Source organism: Castor canadensis, chromosome 18, assembly GCF_047511655.1.
Source record: "Castor canadensis chromosome 18, mCasCan1.hap1v2, whole genome shotgun sequence".
Taxonomy (NCBI): domain Eukaryota; kingdom Metazoa; phylum Chordata; class Mammalia; order Rodentia; family Castoridae; genus Castor; species Castor canadensis.
Window position 1 is genome coordinate 1,507,322 of NC_133403.1, and position 15,888 is coordinate 1,523,209.

The following is a 15,888-nucleotide window of genomic DNA, read 5'->3' on the forward strand; positions in this document are numbered from 1 at the left end:
CAGCAGGCGTCTAAGACGGACCAGGAGTTGCCGAGGCAGACCCGTCAGCTTGCCTGACGGTGCCGCGAGTTGGGGGACGCCATCTGTTTTGTTGCAGTTGACAAGCTGAGATTCCTGGTGAAGCCCGGCAATCCTGGCGCAGGCTGGGTCACGTTTAGTCCGTTACCTTCTGCTAACTGAGTCACAGAACGAGCTACATCTCCCCCAGAGCACGCCAGCAGCTGGGCCGAGGCAGAAGCTGTCTTTGTCTTATTTGGGATTCGGGAATGGGTTTGGTAGAAACGTCCATTTGAACGAGGAAAACAAAGTATGGGATGGCTGATATTCCCCAAAGCAGCCGACTGACGTCTGGCACCAGACGTCTGCCACGGGGGCTAAGCTGATGACGGCCAGCTGGCCAGCCACGCTGGCCACCTAGCAGCAAAGCGGTGACTTTACCTTCTAAGTGCCCTTGGAGGCACAAGACATGGCACCGATGTGGTTTTGCTAGAAAATGCTTCCTGGAGAGACTCTGCTCTGCGGCAGGAGCTGGGAAGGGGTCAAGTGCAGACAGGAAGCACCCTGTGGCCACCATCCAGCTCCAGCAGGCGTCAGAGGAGCCCAAGGCTCGGGGAAAGCTGCTTTTTGAAGTCCCCCATGAAACTGCTGACCTTGCTAAGGAGTGCGTGGATTTCACGCGGGCAGAGGGAGCTGGCTGTGTGTCTGGGCAGCCGTGGGCACCCTGCGTGTGGCCCGGTATGGGTGTGCAGAGGGGCTGTGCGTGAAGAGATCTGCTCCCTCTCCAGTGTTCCACTTAGCACGTCACATCGTCCTCGTCCCTCAGAAATGCCACTGTGTTCTCAACAGAGCAGCTGAGCGGCACCTTTGACGGCTTAACCTCTCTGTTCTCTGGCTCTCCTTTCTCAACGGGAATAATTGGCCCTGTTTTGAATTTTTTAAAGGAGTAACAGCTCGATCCTGCGACTCTCCAGCGAGTGCCGTGCTCACACATGGGGACAGTCCCCTGTTCTCAGCCACTTCAAAGGTGTGGCGGGAGATCGCAAAGACCGGGGCTCAAGATTCTCTGTGGAACCTGTCATTTGAGTCCCTCGAAAAGCCCAGCCAGCAGCAGCTTCCCGAGGCTAGGTGGTAAATGCGGAGAACAGACTAAGACTCAGAAGAGGAAACAGTGAGCGATCCTAGTGATTTTCCTGTCCTACAGTCGTAAATATTAGGCCTCTTCAAACCTACACAAGGGGCCTCATTTTAGCCGGGCTTTTGTAAACTTCTTGGATGGATATCCGAGAGGCTAATACATTATTTAGTTAGCCTGCTAATCAGACTGTCTCATTTAGCTATGGGGCAAAGGATCCTGGGAAGGAAGGAGAAAACTCTGCTCGACTCTATTCCTACTGACTGAGAGAGAGAAAATTAAAACGGGACCGTAAAATCTAATGACCGCCCGCCGGTTTTAGTGTTTCTCAAGCTTGTATTTTTGGTTCAGTTAGAAGGTTTTAGCATCAAGTTCTGGCTTCGTAGCCTTTGCCTTTCCTTGGGGGAAAAAAATCATTGGTTTTAACTTTTTTTTTTTTTTTGGGGGGGTGGTAGCGGGGTTTGAACTCAGGGCCTCACGCTTGCTAGGCAGACTCTTACCGTTTGAGCCGGCACAGCTTGAACTTTTCATAGGAGGAAAAAGTTTTAGGGCTCACTGACACCAATGACAACGTCAAGTGTATGCAAGTTGTCACCGCGCCCCAGAACTGGTCCCAGGGCTCGGGGAGCTGAAGCAGCAGGAGGGACCCCTGGACCTGACGGCAGGATGGGACACACGTGCACAACCGTGCCAGCGCGGTGGGGACGGAGCCCACGTCAGGCTCTTATTCTCCTGCACTGGTTCAGGTCACGGGGCGGCAGCGCCACTGCGATAGCTTCAATGTGCCTCTGATCTCAGGCTGAAATTCACTTGCCACTGAGAAGGCACTGGGAGGGGACCGGGGTGAGTTGATGGCATTAATGCTGGGGAGGGGGGTCTGGCACGCCGTTCTCCCCCTCACCCCCGCCCGCTCGGTCACACAAGGGCTGTTTGTCTGCCACCATGTTCTGACCCCACAAAGAGGACTTCATCAGATGTGAGCTTGACCTGGGACTTCCCAGCACCCCAAAACCCTGAGCCAAATATCATCTCCAGCCTGTGGCATTCTGTGACAGCAGTGGAAGATGAACAAGACCCACACCCACTGGGGACCGACCATCAGCCACTAGGTAATAAGCACACAAAATCTCGTAAGCCACACTCCCCGCCAGTTCTGAGAATTTACGATCCGATTGGTAAATAATTAAAACACGAAAAGGCCACACACAGCTCTAGATCTTTGGGAAGAGTCTGAAAGTCTTCAGAGTAACGTGACATTTGATCAAAGGACAAAAAGAACAAGTAAGACTTCCCAGCCCGACAGAGAAGAGGGCCATTTGGGGCAGAAGAAATGACACCAAAAAAGGCCACAGAGGAGCGGGTGAACCAGAGGTTTGGGGAGCGGTGAGTTGAGAGGTGAAAGTGACACAGAGTGACGTTAGAGGGACAGAGCGGAGCCAGTGCGTCCCTCAGAAGGGCTCTCTGAAGTCACCAAGTGCCATTCCTTCAGGCGTGGCCCGCCGAGGAAGTTTCAGTGACCGATTACACAGTTGATAACTGTGAATTGTACATTTCAAAATTATCGAAAGGTTACATTTTAAGTGTTCTCACTACAAAAAGTAGGTGGGTGACAAATATTAACTAGCTTGATTGAATCCTGACACAATGCATATATATATATAAAAAACAGGTCAAACACTGTCCCCCAAAATATATACAAGTATTATTTGTACACTAAAGGTGAAAAAAGAAAATCGTATCGTTCTGACTCTACCCCGGGGTGGCTGCGTAAATAAACTTTTAATGAAAGGACGTGGTCAGAAGTGTGTAAGACTACAGACACAAAGTCAGGACAGCTCGTGTCCACCACTCTGGAGCCTGGAACTGTGTGTCATTTGCATCGAAGGCCACGGTCACACTGGGGCTTGGAGTCTTCACCTCCAACCACAGCCACCGTCAAGGAGCCGTGTGGGTGGAGGCCCGCCGTGGAGGCCCGCCGTGGAGGCCAGGCGCAGAGGTGGCTGAACCACCGTTGGCTATATACGGACAACACCTCCAGGTTTTCTGGAGGTTTGGAAAATTTCAATTTTCTCAAAAAATCAGTCAAGAGCAAATTCTTCCCAAGTCACCCCAAAACAGATGGAGTCCTTGAGGAGTCCTAAAAGCATAGCCAAAGGACACGGGAGAAAGACCCCAGCGCCCTGTGCAGTCAAGGGCACGGTTCCAGTGGGCAGTGTTGGGCACTGACGGCGGGACCCAGCGCCACCTCTGCACTGACCACCTGCTGGCAGAGAAAGGGCGACACGGGAGCCGTCGCAGATGGAAGGACTCGCACAGCAGGTGTGGGAGGTGCCAGTGCCAGGTGCGAGGGACAGGAGCCAACGCCTAACGCGTGGCCAGGCTCCCGCGCTCCCTGCACGGTGCCAGGCAGCCCTGTGCCCAGAGAGGAGGCGCGAGGCAGGGTGGCACCAAGGCAACGGGCAGCGGCCAGCTGAGTCAGGAACGCAGACCGGGGCTGGGAGTCCATGCTCCCTGGGGAGCCCTCAGGGCTGCTTTCTGAGGTCCTAGCGCAAGTGTCACCAATGCTGCCAGAAGGGAAAGGCCACCCCACGTCCTGGGCTCCCGTGCTCACAGTCACCTCGTAAAGAAGGAAAAGCCCAGTTCCAAATCAGTTCTTGAAGACTAGCTATTAAAAGGAATTCAGTCATTCATCAAACCCACTCCAATTACCTGTCGCCAGCTTCAGTTGGCACCGCAGATGGAGCCATGTGGTGCCAGGCAGAGGCTGAGCCGGTTCACGCGATCAGAGGCCCCGGACTGAGCTGACCTCGGCGCCCTTTAAACAGGCGACACAAGCATGGTGACAACGCTTGACCACGAGCAGCGAATAATGTCCAGAATATTTGTTAAGCGCTGACAGGCATGGGGCCCAGCATGGGACCCGTGTGTCCTGACCTCAACCAGGGGCCGTGCCCTTTCCCAGTCCTCTGCTGCCTGGCCAGAAGTGTCCTGCTCTGGGGCCACTGACCCTGTCTCACTTCTCCTTTGGAACAGGGAAAGGACATTCTTTTTCTTTTTTTTTTTTTTTTTTTCCGGTGGTGCTGGGGTTTGAACTCAGGGCCTACACCTTGAGCCACTCCACCAGCCCTTTTTGTGATGGGTTTTTTCAAGATAGGGTCTCACCAACTATTTCCCTGGCTGAATTTGAATTGCAATCCTCCTGATCTCTGCCTCCTGAGTAGCTGGGATTACAGGCATGAGCCATGGTGCCCAGCAGAAGGACACGCTCTCTTCAATAGCTGGAAAGCCCTGTATTAGGACCTGGGACAGGCTCGTTTCTCAGATTTATAGTTTTATCTTGCGTGTTAGATGAGTGCCAGAGTGCGGGTCTGGCTTTCTCTGTATCAGGGCCATTATTAGACCTGAACAAGCTGGTGATCTCCACTAGAACCAACTTCAGGACAAACACACGGGGCTGAGGCGGGGTGCAGATGCCCAGACCTGAGTTCAAATCCTGCCTTTGCAGCTTGTGACCTGCACGACAGATGGATTTAACAGCACACGGGAGGTGACAGAGGACTTAGAGAACTTAAAAGACAGATTAACAGGAGTTTTCAAGCTGATTGAAAAAGAAAACACATTAAAAACGGGAAGAGAACTTCAGTAACACACAGGACAATCTCAAAAGGTCTAAAAACACTCGAGTCTCATAAATCCAGGAGGGGGGAAAGGGTCAGAGAAATACTCAAAAAATAGGAAAGACATTCCTAAATTTGGTAAAAGATATATATCTGCAGATCCAAAAGGTCAAAGAACCAGGGGGGGAAAAAAAAACAAAGAAAGCCACAGTTTGCCATATTACAGTCATGCTGCTGAAAATCACGAAAGCAGTGTAGAAAAAAATAACACGCGGAACGCAACATCCACTGAGTTCTTACCAGAAAACACACATGGCAAAAAGCACTGGAAAGACACCTTTAAATACAAATATTAACCTAGAACTGCACATCCCGCAAAACTATCCTTCATGAATGAAGATAAGACAAAGACATTTTCAAGTAAATGAAAAGGTGAAGAGGCTGAGCGTAGCAGCTCATGTTTGCAATCCCAGGCACCTGGAGGCAGAGATTAGGAGGATCATAGCTTGAGGCCAGCTAGGCAAAAAACGTTAATGGGATCCCAAAATGGGACCCCATGCTGGGATTACAGGTGTGCACCACCATACACGGCCACACGATGTGACTGTTAAGAGCAGCCCCAAACAGCAGCCAAGAAGGGTAAAAAGATAAAAGCAAATGCTTAAAGTAAAACCTAAATGTTAAATTAACCCACAGAAAGCAGAGAAGGAAGAACACAGGGACAAAATATAAAGGGACCAACAGAAAGCCAGCAGTAGGCTGGTGAACCCAAACCTTACAACACTAATAACTTCATTAAGTATAAAGGGAAGAGATTCTCCAATTAAAAGGCTGCCATTGTGACTGACCTGACATGCCCCACAGGCTCCTGTGTCACACACATGGTCCCTGGCTGTGGGGTATTTGGTGGGCCAGATAGAGGAAGCCAGCCCAGAGCACGCTTCTTTGAAGGCTGTACTGGTTCTGGTTCCCTCCTCAACCCGCTTCCTGTCCACCACGAGCTCCTCCACCATGGGCTCGGCCACCACGATGTTCTGCCCAAGCAGAGCCCGTGAGCAAGGCCAATCGTCCTCCCTTGACTGTGGAGGTCAGGCAGCTGCATGGCGACGCAAAGTGACAAGTATAGAAAGCAGGGAAGCGGTGTCACTGCTGTGACCAAACCTGACCGTGGGCTTCCCAAGCCCTGAGAGCTGCTGGGTAGAGGAGTCTGGAAAGTCCAGAGATGTGGTGAGGGGTCCCAGGATGCTGTGGACAGAGCCCAGCGGGCGATTCTGGCGGGAGCCCAGAAGACCAGAGTGTGCCGGGGGTGCGGACAGGTTAGAGGACTGTACGGGGAGCTGGACCAGAGGCCACTCAGAGGCCCTGCGGGAGGCTGAGTTCAGAGGTGAGAGCCTGAGCGATGGGGCAGACAAGGTTTTGAGGCAGCCCAGCACTCAGGTGATGGCATGGTCACTGCTGGTTGCACTTAGCCAGGTGGGCAATGAGAACTGGGAAAGAAAGACTTGAACAACTTGTGGTTTGGTGAGGAAAGTCCACGTAAAGATAGGGCTAAGGAAAGAATGGTTTCTGAAGAGATGAACTCCATTAAAAAGAATCCAACTGGCTAGGCATGGTTCCTCACACCTGTAATCACAGCTACTTGGGAGGTGGAGATCAGGAGGATTGAGGTTTGAGGCCAGCCCAGGCAAAAGTTAGCAAGACCCCAAAAAACTGGGCAAGGTGGCGCTTGCCTGCAATCTCGGCGAAGCAGGAGACCTATCTCCTGCACAAAATAGATGGATGCCTACTTGAAAAGACACTTAAAAGGGCCGGGGATATGGCTCAAAGTGGTAGAGCACCTTCCTAGCAAGTGTGAGGCCCAGAGTTCAAACCCTAGTTCTGCCCCAAATAAGATAAGATAAATAATAAACAGAAGCCAACTGCTTTGCGTTGGCACAACAGGAAAGATGCCTTGAGGGCATCTCAGCCCAGGGTGGGAAAAGGAAACCCACGTGGAAGACGCCGTGGGAACAGAGCACGCCAGGTTGCCTGCTGGCCGAGAGCCACCTAAGAGAGTGTTTCTCCAGGATTCGTTCCTCCGTGGCCGGCACCGTGTGCTGAACTGTGCTCCAGGTGGAGAAGCAGCTGACCCCGGCATCGTCCACACGAGACGCCGGCTTTGCAGGCACGCAGAAGCCACGGCTTGCGGGATCACGGCGGCTTCCACCCAGATTTCAAAGGGAAGCCCGGGAGGCTGGGCGTCATGGACAGGCCTGCACACAGCCCCGGGAAGGGCGATGAGTGACCCCAGGGGGGTGAGGGCCAGAGATGTGATGGAGACTAAAGGAATGTGGGGGTGACAGGAGCCAGGACCACCTGCCGCCACACGCGGAGCCAGCCCGAGAGAGAGGCCGCGCGGGCCGCGGTGGCGAGGTCCGAGGGGTGAGGTTACCCAAGCCGTCCGGGACCCCCAGCCTGTCACGGCACACATGCCCTGCTGCTGGACACGGAGCTGCCAGACTTAATGACCGCCCTGCTGGGCTCCAGTCTCGCTTGGGCCTCATTCCTCCTCCCTCTCTGTGGGAAGGGGAATTTCACGCCATTGTGTCTGAGAAGTCGGTATGTCATTTTTTCTTTAACTTTAGCTTCTCGCTCAGAGATGACTGCGTCACAGAGGAGACTTTGAACCCGGAGTTGTGAACAGCACTGGAGCTTCGGCGCCTCTTGGAGACGAGCCGAGTGCGGGCTGCGTTATGAGGTGGCCCTGCGTCTTTGGGGAGCGGGGAGAAGCATGTCTGAGCACAAAACGCCCCCTCGGGTTCACGCTCTGAACGCCACTTAGTCCCCAGGTGGTGGCAGTGCGATTTGCGGAGGTTGTGAGAACTTTAGGAGGTGGGGCCTGGACCGAGGAAGTCGGCCAAGTGGAACTCGGTCCCTGTCCCCTCCTCCCTCTCTGCTTCCGTCCACCTCGAGGTGAAGAAGCCCCTCTGTCACTCACTCCGCCACCACGACTTCTGCAGAGTGCCCAGGGCCAGTGGCCATGACCAGGAGGTCACATATGGTCCTCCTGTATGTGACATACGTCAGGTACTCTGTCACAGCCACACAAAAGTACTAATACAGCTACAGTTGCCCAAATCAACAATAATAGTAACAAAACCAAGACCTAACCCTGCGCTGTCTACAGTTAACAAGCATCAAATTAAAAATGCAGAAAAATAATAAAATAAGTCAAAGGCAAAACGAGCTACAGAACGTGTGGACACCAAGCAGGAGACACAGAGCCATTCTAAGACCGTGTCAGGAAAGCACGGTGACCACAGCTGAATCGGAGCAACAGCATCTGCTGCCCGTCCCCAGCTGTCACCTGAGCAGGGCGTCCTCTGAAGTCCACGGCGTATGGTCCCTCGTCACCGTTTGATGATGACACAATCGCTAGGAAACCCTTTTTCGTGTTTTTGTGAAGCCTTGGCATCGGTGCTAGGGCCTCCACCTGCTAGGCAATCGCTCTGCCATTGGCCTCCACACCCGATCCCCAAATGGTTAAAAACTAAACAAAAAAACTTCACAGATGTTTTTAAGCTCGATGAAAGTGAAAACATATTAAAAATTATGGGATGGACACAGGTAAAGCAGTTTCTAGAGGAAAAGCCAAAGTTGGTCCTTTAAAAAGTATCAAGAGGGTTGAGAAATTTTCTAGTCAGAAAGATCCACAAAAGTGTTTGGGGGGCACGACACAAACCCCACTGTCAGGGATGATGGAAAGCACCCCATAAAACCTGCAGCACCCCTACTTAGGCCACCGCATTAAAGGAATAACGAGGAAATAACCAACCTACCGTAGGCCCCAAATTGAACAACTGGGGGGACACGCACCTTCTGAAAGCTGACCCGGATGAGGAGGACGTGGACAGTCTCACGCACCTGTCCTCCACCCTCCGTCCACTCAGTCCCACGCTCCGCAGCTCGCAGAAGCCCCTGTCCCCTGCACACTGGCCAGAGCCCCCGCCAACCTCCTGCCACCTCTGGCACACTCCGGAGACGTGCCAACCCTCCCTCGCGGTCCTTGTCACCTGCGCCCTCCTGTCCTGGCCGGGTCGCTCCCCATGCTTCAGCTCCCGGAAGGAGCGCGCAGTCTATTCTCAGCCCCCAGGTTTTCTTCCAGGAATTCCTTCCCACGGCCGCTGACGGTGTCCTGTGGGGAGGCCATGGTGTCCTGGGCACCTCTCTCACTTTCCCCACTCCACAAAGGCAAGGGTCGTGCACGTCCTCAGCTTCTGAGGACACTGCCACTCTTGTGCTCTGTGGAAGGACCGTGCTTGCCGGGCTCTCCGGACCCTCCCTCCGGACCCTCCCTCCGGACCCTCCCTCCGGACACCGTCAGCGCCGTCTCTAGGAGCCCGGTCTTTTCCTAACAGCTATGACATGGTGATGCCTGGGTTTGCAGGTGGCAAGGAGGCTGCCTGTTGCCCTGCCTCTGGCACAGGTGCCAACTGGGACACCTGCTCCTTGTCCTCTCCCTGCCCTGAATCCCTATGGGCACAGAACGAACCAGGGGCTCCAAGCACCCGGGTGAACTGAACCGACTCTTCTAAACACACCTGTGCTTGGCTACAGAGACAAAAGGACGACGTCTTCTCAAAGGCGGCAAGGTACCGGCCACTCGTGGTCACCCACCAGCCCAGGGGGCCTCCCCCAAAGGATAAATGTCTTCACTGGAACCAAGTGCCACCCAAACAACGTCCGCACACCCATCCTATGTAAACGGGCCGCTCGCAAAACTCACTAGCGTTCGTACTAACGCGGTCGGCGTTATTTGGGGACACACGTCATTTTGAAGAATAAAATATTCTGAGGCGAGGGGCAGTCCACTGACCCTGCAGGGAAAAAAAAAAAAATCTCTCGCGCTGCACAATCCCCGTCAGCTGCCCCTTCCCTAACCAGTCACAGCTCCTGTCACCTTCCTGCCTCTGTCGCTCTAACCGGGTAAGCGTGGACAGAGCAGAAGGCGGGTGTTTCGTGGTCCCTGGACCCCTGGGACAGGACGTCGCGGCAGGCAGGCTCTGGGGTGTGCACGCCGGGGCGGGTGCGCAGTGAGCAGCGTCTCCAGGAAGATGGCACTTGCCCAGGCAAGCCACCCGGTCCTTACCCAGATTGGAGGATGCTCGACCCTCTGCTGCCCGGTCCCTGAGGTCCTCGGCGATGCCCAGCTGCTGCTCGTGGTACTGCTTGGCCCTTTCTAGGTCCTGCATGCACCTGGCGGCGTGGCCCAGGCCCGCGTAGGCGCGCATCTCGATGGCCTTCTCCGCCAGCTCCCGCGCCAGCTCCAGCACGGAGCTGTGGTACGACATGGCTTTGTCGAAGTTCCCGCGGTAGTGGTAGGCGCTGCCCAGGTTGCTGTAAGCTCGGGCCTCCTCGCGTTTGATCCCCAGGTCCTTGGCGATCTTCAGGTGCTGCTCGTGGCACAGCACGGCGTTCTCGAAGTCGCCCATGGCGATGTACACGGCCCCCATGTTGCCAAGCTCACGGGCCTCCGAGAGTTCATCTTTGGATTGCTTGGCCAGGAGGACGCACTGCTTGTGACTGGCCAGCGCGTTGGGGTAGTCGCCGATGGCCGTGTACACGTGGCCCAGGCTGCTCAGGGCTGACGAAGCTGCCTGGGGAGAGAGGATGAGGAGATGAGAAACAAAAGATGACTCTGGTTCGTCTCAGCAGATAAAAGGTCACAGGGCGCACCTGGAGCTAGCAATCCCGTCCCCACTGGTGGCTTCTATCAGCGAGATGATAGTCATCGGACTCCCAGTCCCCAACAGACGACAATGGCCGCCCGATCAGTAGCTTTCATTGCTGATCTCAAAATAGACACGCTGGCGTTTCAGGTAACTCCCATCTTAATATCCACTGTGACCTCACAGCTCTGTGTCCCTACTGATCTCTGTGCTGTAAGAACACGTGTAAGAAAGCCGGAATTAATGACCACGCACTCACAGGACACTCGCGGGAGAAATGGGCCCCCTGGCCACTTGTCCACTCTGGTCTTTCTCCAAAGCAAGTGCACAAGGGAGATGCCACCCGCCCGTGACGACTGGCTATTTGGAGACCCAGGACCCACTGAGGGGCCCGCTCTCTTCACCTTCAATGTCACTTCCTCAGTGCTGGTAGCTGTGGAGGGCTTAGCCGCGAATTTCTGAGAGGGAAACAGTGGGTGGGGTACGACCAGTGTCTCCACTGGCCACGTCAAACCTCCCCGGCCCCTCGGGCTCACCCGGCTCTCCAGCCTGTCCTTTCCTGTCTAGGCGTCCTTCCAGTAGCCCCAGCATCTCAGGCCAGGGCCATCGCCCAAACCTCCCACTGGTTGCCACCCTGCTCTCCTTGTCCCCAAAACAGAACACAAATCCTTTTTGTCTGAAGTTCTTAATGAAAGTGTGCCACACAGGGTGAACGAAACAGCAAAGGGGAGGTCACAGGTCACTGAGGTCCCGGACAGCCTTGTCTTTGCTTCCTGACTCCTTTGCAGACATAAATGGGGGGGTTGGGCTGGGCTTTCTCTGCTCCCCTCTTTTTATTCTAAGTTGGAAGCTTGCCTGTCCTCCCCCGTCTTCACTGTGTGTCTGTAGCTGAGGGCCACACGGTGCCCTTTCTTCATGACAAAGGGGGAGCCTGTTTGCAGCATGACCACGTGGTCCTGGCAGAACAAAGGGCACAGTTTGCCTGTCACACGTGGGCAAGGCCAGTTCCAGAGGGCCTCGATGAGGCGATGCTGTCCCTGCTGGAGCCAGGTGACATGTTCTGTGTCTGTGCACCTCAGGACACGTTTATTAATATTTTATAGACATGAGTGACTTGCTACTTGATTTTCTTTCCTTGTGAAGCAGCAGTTCTCGGTCAAAATGACTGGGAGACTATTTTTACCGTGCTTGCAAATGGTGTATTTGCAAAAACGTTCCATGTTGTTTTAAGTTGCTTTTTTGTCATCTCACAGATGTTCCAACAAAAAAGACTCAGAAATTAGAGAGGAAATACACACTTAGAAATTTACTTTCTTGTCTTTTCCTGAGCGGTGGGAAGAGAACCCCACTCCCCCACCCCCCAGCAATCACAATGCTGCAGTGCTGTGCTGGCAGAAACAAGGTAACGTCCACCAGGAGGCCACCTGGATTGCGCTGGCCTCGGGTTCCCAAGGCGGGAACTGACACCTCTCTGGGTCTAAGGTGTCAGCACTTCGCACCTGGGCCTTTCTCCTGCTCACTCGGCACCTGCACCCCACCCAACAGTGCTTCCCTCCCTTGCTGGAGGCCCAGGGCTCGGCCTCTGTCCTCTGCTTCCAAATGGGGCCTTCCCCACCTTCTTCTTTGGGCTTCTTTTCCACCCAAGCCTGGCTAGGGAGGCCACAGTCCCCTGACCCTGCCACCACAAGCCTTTGCTGCCCTCGTGGAGGGCTCGCGCTCTCTGAAGCCGGGGTGGCTCAGAGTCAGACACAGTTGGCTCAGAGCTGCACCGCCCCTCCTAACTCGGGGACCTTCAGCCACTGAACTCTGAGCCACGGTTTTGCGCACGGACCCTTTTAGGACCCAGCCACCAAACCAGGAACTGAGTGTGTCCAAACTCAGCCCTGAGCCTCTGGGAAAAGTGCAGGCCATAAAGAATTCACTAGATAGCTCCAAACACGGGATGGGTTGGAGGCAGTGCACGCCCCACTCTGCAGGGATGGATTTTTAAGGCTTGGGGCAGGCACAGAGCCCCACACGGCACTGTTCCAGGCAACTTCTGCTTCATGGTGACTCCAAGTGACAACTCTGGGATCCCCGGCTTCTGCTTCTCCATCTCTCTAAAGGCCAGGAGACTGGGGAGCGGCCTTACTGCTGCTCCCTGAACAGATGGAAAGGGAATGTTGGGGCGTCTCCTCCTGGGGTGAGGGGCCGGGGAGGACCAGGGTGCTCGCTCTTTCCTGGCATCCTCCAGGCGCCAGGCAGTGCTGTCGGGCCGAGGGTCTTCAGTGGTGGGTGTCCTGCCAACCTGCATCTCTGGGAGGGGCTCTATCATTTACGATGGGCATCGTAGCTTGTGGAATCAGAAAGGCAGCGGGTACGGGGCAAGAACGGGACAGGATTTAGCATCAGTGCTCTACCTCTCCCTTGTCACCTTTCCTGCCAAAATGGTGCCCATCACACACTGTGCATGCTCCACAGGGATCGGGAACAGGAGCCTGGGCAAACTGTGCAGCGTCTAAAGTGTGCATGGGGCTCAGGCTGCAGGGTGACTGGGTAGGGACGTGGGACCTGGCAGAAGCTACCAGTGACAACTGACAGCTTCACGCCAGCCGCTGTGACCAAACCTCTATATTCCTGTCTGTCACCACAGCCACGGGCAAATGACACACGATGGTGCGTACCAGGGACTGAACTACAAAGTCATCACCCACCTTTGCTCGAGCTTCTGTAGAGCGAGCCCAGCACTGTAGTGGGGGGCGGGTGGTTACGAGGATCCCAGGCCCACACTTGCGGGGTGGGGGTGGCGGGTCCCCCCTCCAGCAGACTCGTGCATGGCTCTCTGTGAGATTTCGGCGCTAGATCACCAGCAGCTGCTTCCCACCGAGGAAGCAGTTTGGAACATCTGTGTCTGAATGCTAAAACGCACTGGCGCAGTGATGCTAACACGGCCTCTGCGTGCAGTCAGACAATGGGTTGTCTCTGTCTACAAGACAGAAATGACCCACGCTCCTGCCAAAGCAGAGCTCCCAGCTGCAAATGTGGCCCCCGGGGTCAGTCACCACCACTCTGTGACCTGAGTATCTGCCAGGCTCTGCATTTCACAACTTGGCCCCATGGAACTGGCAAGGACCAGGATGTGCCCAGAGGTCTGCAGACCGCCTTTCAGGGCTTTTCAGTTTGAGAAATAAAATAATATGTAAGCTGCAAGGCGATCACTGCATCGGTGACACCTTACTTTCCACGCGGGTCCCACTTTGTGGGAGGATTCCACGCACGGAAGTGTGACAGAAATAATTGCTGATTTATTCATCGGGCAGAGCTGGGGAAATGTGTCTGCAGCCACCAGCAGAAATACGGCGTTTGTTTTTTCCCTACCCCGTCCACATGCGCCACGGATGCCCTGCCAGGTGGGCGCCCATGAAGTTGAGGCGCTTAATCAATCACCCACAGCCTGTGGGTGGACAAAAGGACTCACAGACACAGGGACTGACTGTGCAATCCTGCATACACAGGTCCAAGTGACACTTTGTGCTTAACGCACATCACGTGACATCTCCGTGCCTCAGTTTCCCCATTGTAAGCTGAGAAAATTAATACCTCCCAGGGCTTTTGCCACACGAGAGAGTTTGTACTGACCTGGCTCACAGCTTCACACACAGAAAATACTGCAAAACTGTACGGTTTTACTTTCTCTTTCTACACCAACCCACTTTATTTTCAGCCATTTGAGAGATGTGGCGAAGGTGACCAGGACACAGGATGCAAAGCCATGTCACCACAAGTGAAATGGCAGCAGAAGCAGCTTGCCCCGTGATGGGGGGGGGAAATGGGGGCGCCACGGTCTTCATGTGCCAAAAACTCTCTGGCAGATCTGTGTAAGAATGTCACCTTCTCGTTAGGGACACTTTGGAGCCCCTGGTACGTCCAACACACACTAAGAAGCCACTTTTGCTCCAGTGGTCGGAGTTTTGGGTCTGTTCGTTGACTGATCCATTCATTTGGGCATTCAAGAAAATTCTCTAGACTCACACAAATAAAAGCAGCTCATGGTTGACAAAGGAGTCAAGGCAATCCAGTGGAGAAGGGAGGTCCTTGTCACAAAGGGGGCTTGGACAAGTAGACAGCCATGCCAGGCCAAGAATCCAGCAAGACCTCACCTGCAATGGGTCGTGGCCCTACAAGTAAAGGTGTGAGATACTGGATCCATTGTAAGAACTGTGTAAATGTTCCCCCACCCAGCATGACAATAAAAAAAAAAAAAACCTTTTAAAAGAGGAGTAAAATCTAATGCTCACTAAAAAAGAATTAATAAAAAGGGTAAAAGCTCTGAAGATGGACAGACAGAAAGCATGGGACACACAGACTGGTGTGCACTGGTATGCACAATGAAAGCAGGGACCTACACGCGAGTTAGAACGAGAGGAAGAGCCATGGATTCTCACTCACTGCTGCAAAGAGTGAAAAAACGGTGCGGTCCCGTTGGAAGACGGTGCGGGAATTTCTTTCCAAGGTCAATGTAGTTTTGCCATGCGATCCAGCAAACACTGCTCCCAGGCATTCACCATGAACGGAAAACCCTGCCCCGAAGTCTTTCTCACCGCTTTATTGATGGCTGAGAAGGACTGCAAGCGGCTGAGAAGAACTGCAAGCGGCTGGGAGTTGTTCAAAGGTGGGGGCACAGGAGGCTCGTGAGTTCGAGGCCAGCCTGGGCTACATGGTGAGAACCGGCCTCATAACAAAACAACCAACCTGTCAGAAACCAGGAGACTCCAGAAGATGGATGCATACATACACCCTGGTGCACGATTAAACGTGACGTTACTCAGTGCGAGAGAGAAATTAATCGTCTATGGAGCTGTGAAAGGACAAAAAGGATGCCCTAAGCATACATTGCTTGGTGACAAAAGCCACGTCCAAAAAAGACGAGTGGTTCCAGGGGACTTTGAGGAGTGGGGGAGGGAGGAGGAGGGGACACTCTTTACAACCCCTTGGGTTCCCTGCTCTAAAATAAAGTCTGTTAGTCACAAAGTGAGTGGGTGAGTTGGTGACTTGGAGCGCTCTGCCTTGGGTCATCGCGGGGGACGGAAGCAGTGCAGTGAAGGAAGGGGACAGAACCGTTTGCACGGTCACGTGGCTCTGTGACACAGGTGGGACTGCACACGCCTGCCCGCGTGAAGTCGGGGGTGGGGCGGTGTCACCTGCCCCGGTGACCATCAGGGGCATTTCCCAGGAGCCAGGGCAGCCCCAGCACACAACTGCTGCTCTCAGGTGAGAGGCACGTCGCTGTGGCCCAGACACCTGGCTGGGCACAGAAACAAACCTTTGTGTTTCAAGCCACCGGGATTTTGGGATTGGCCGTTACTGCAGCATAACTGACACCGCACTGAGCATGACGTAGTGACGTCACTCCCCAGGTAGCCTCAGAGCTACAGGTAACTGTGACAGTTAA

General features: G+C 54.2%; 1 protein-coding gene across 1 annotated transcript in view; it reads right to left on the reverse strand.

Annotated features, from left to right (window-relative positions):
- Positions 1 to 15,888, reverse strand: part of Ttc28 (tetratricopeptide repeat domain 28) — a 444,103-nt gene that overhangs the window by 94,317 nt on the left and 333,898 nt on the right. Inside the window, 1 exon segment of the mRNA XM_074060812.1 lies at positions 9,878 to 10,385. Coding sequence (XP_073916913.1) covers positions 9,878 to 10,385 — 508 coding nt within the window.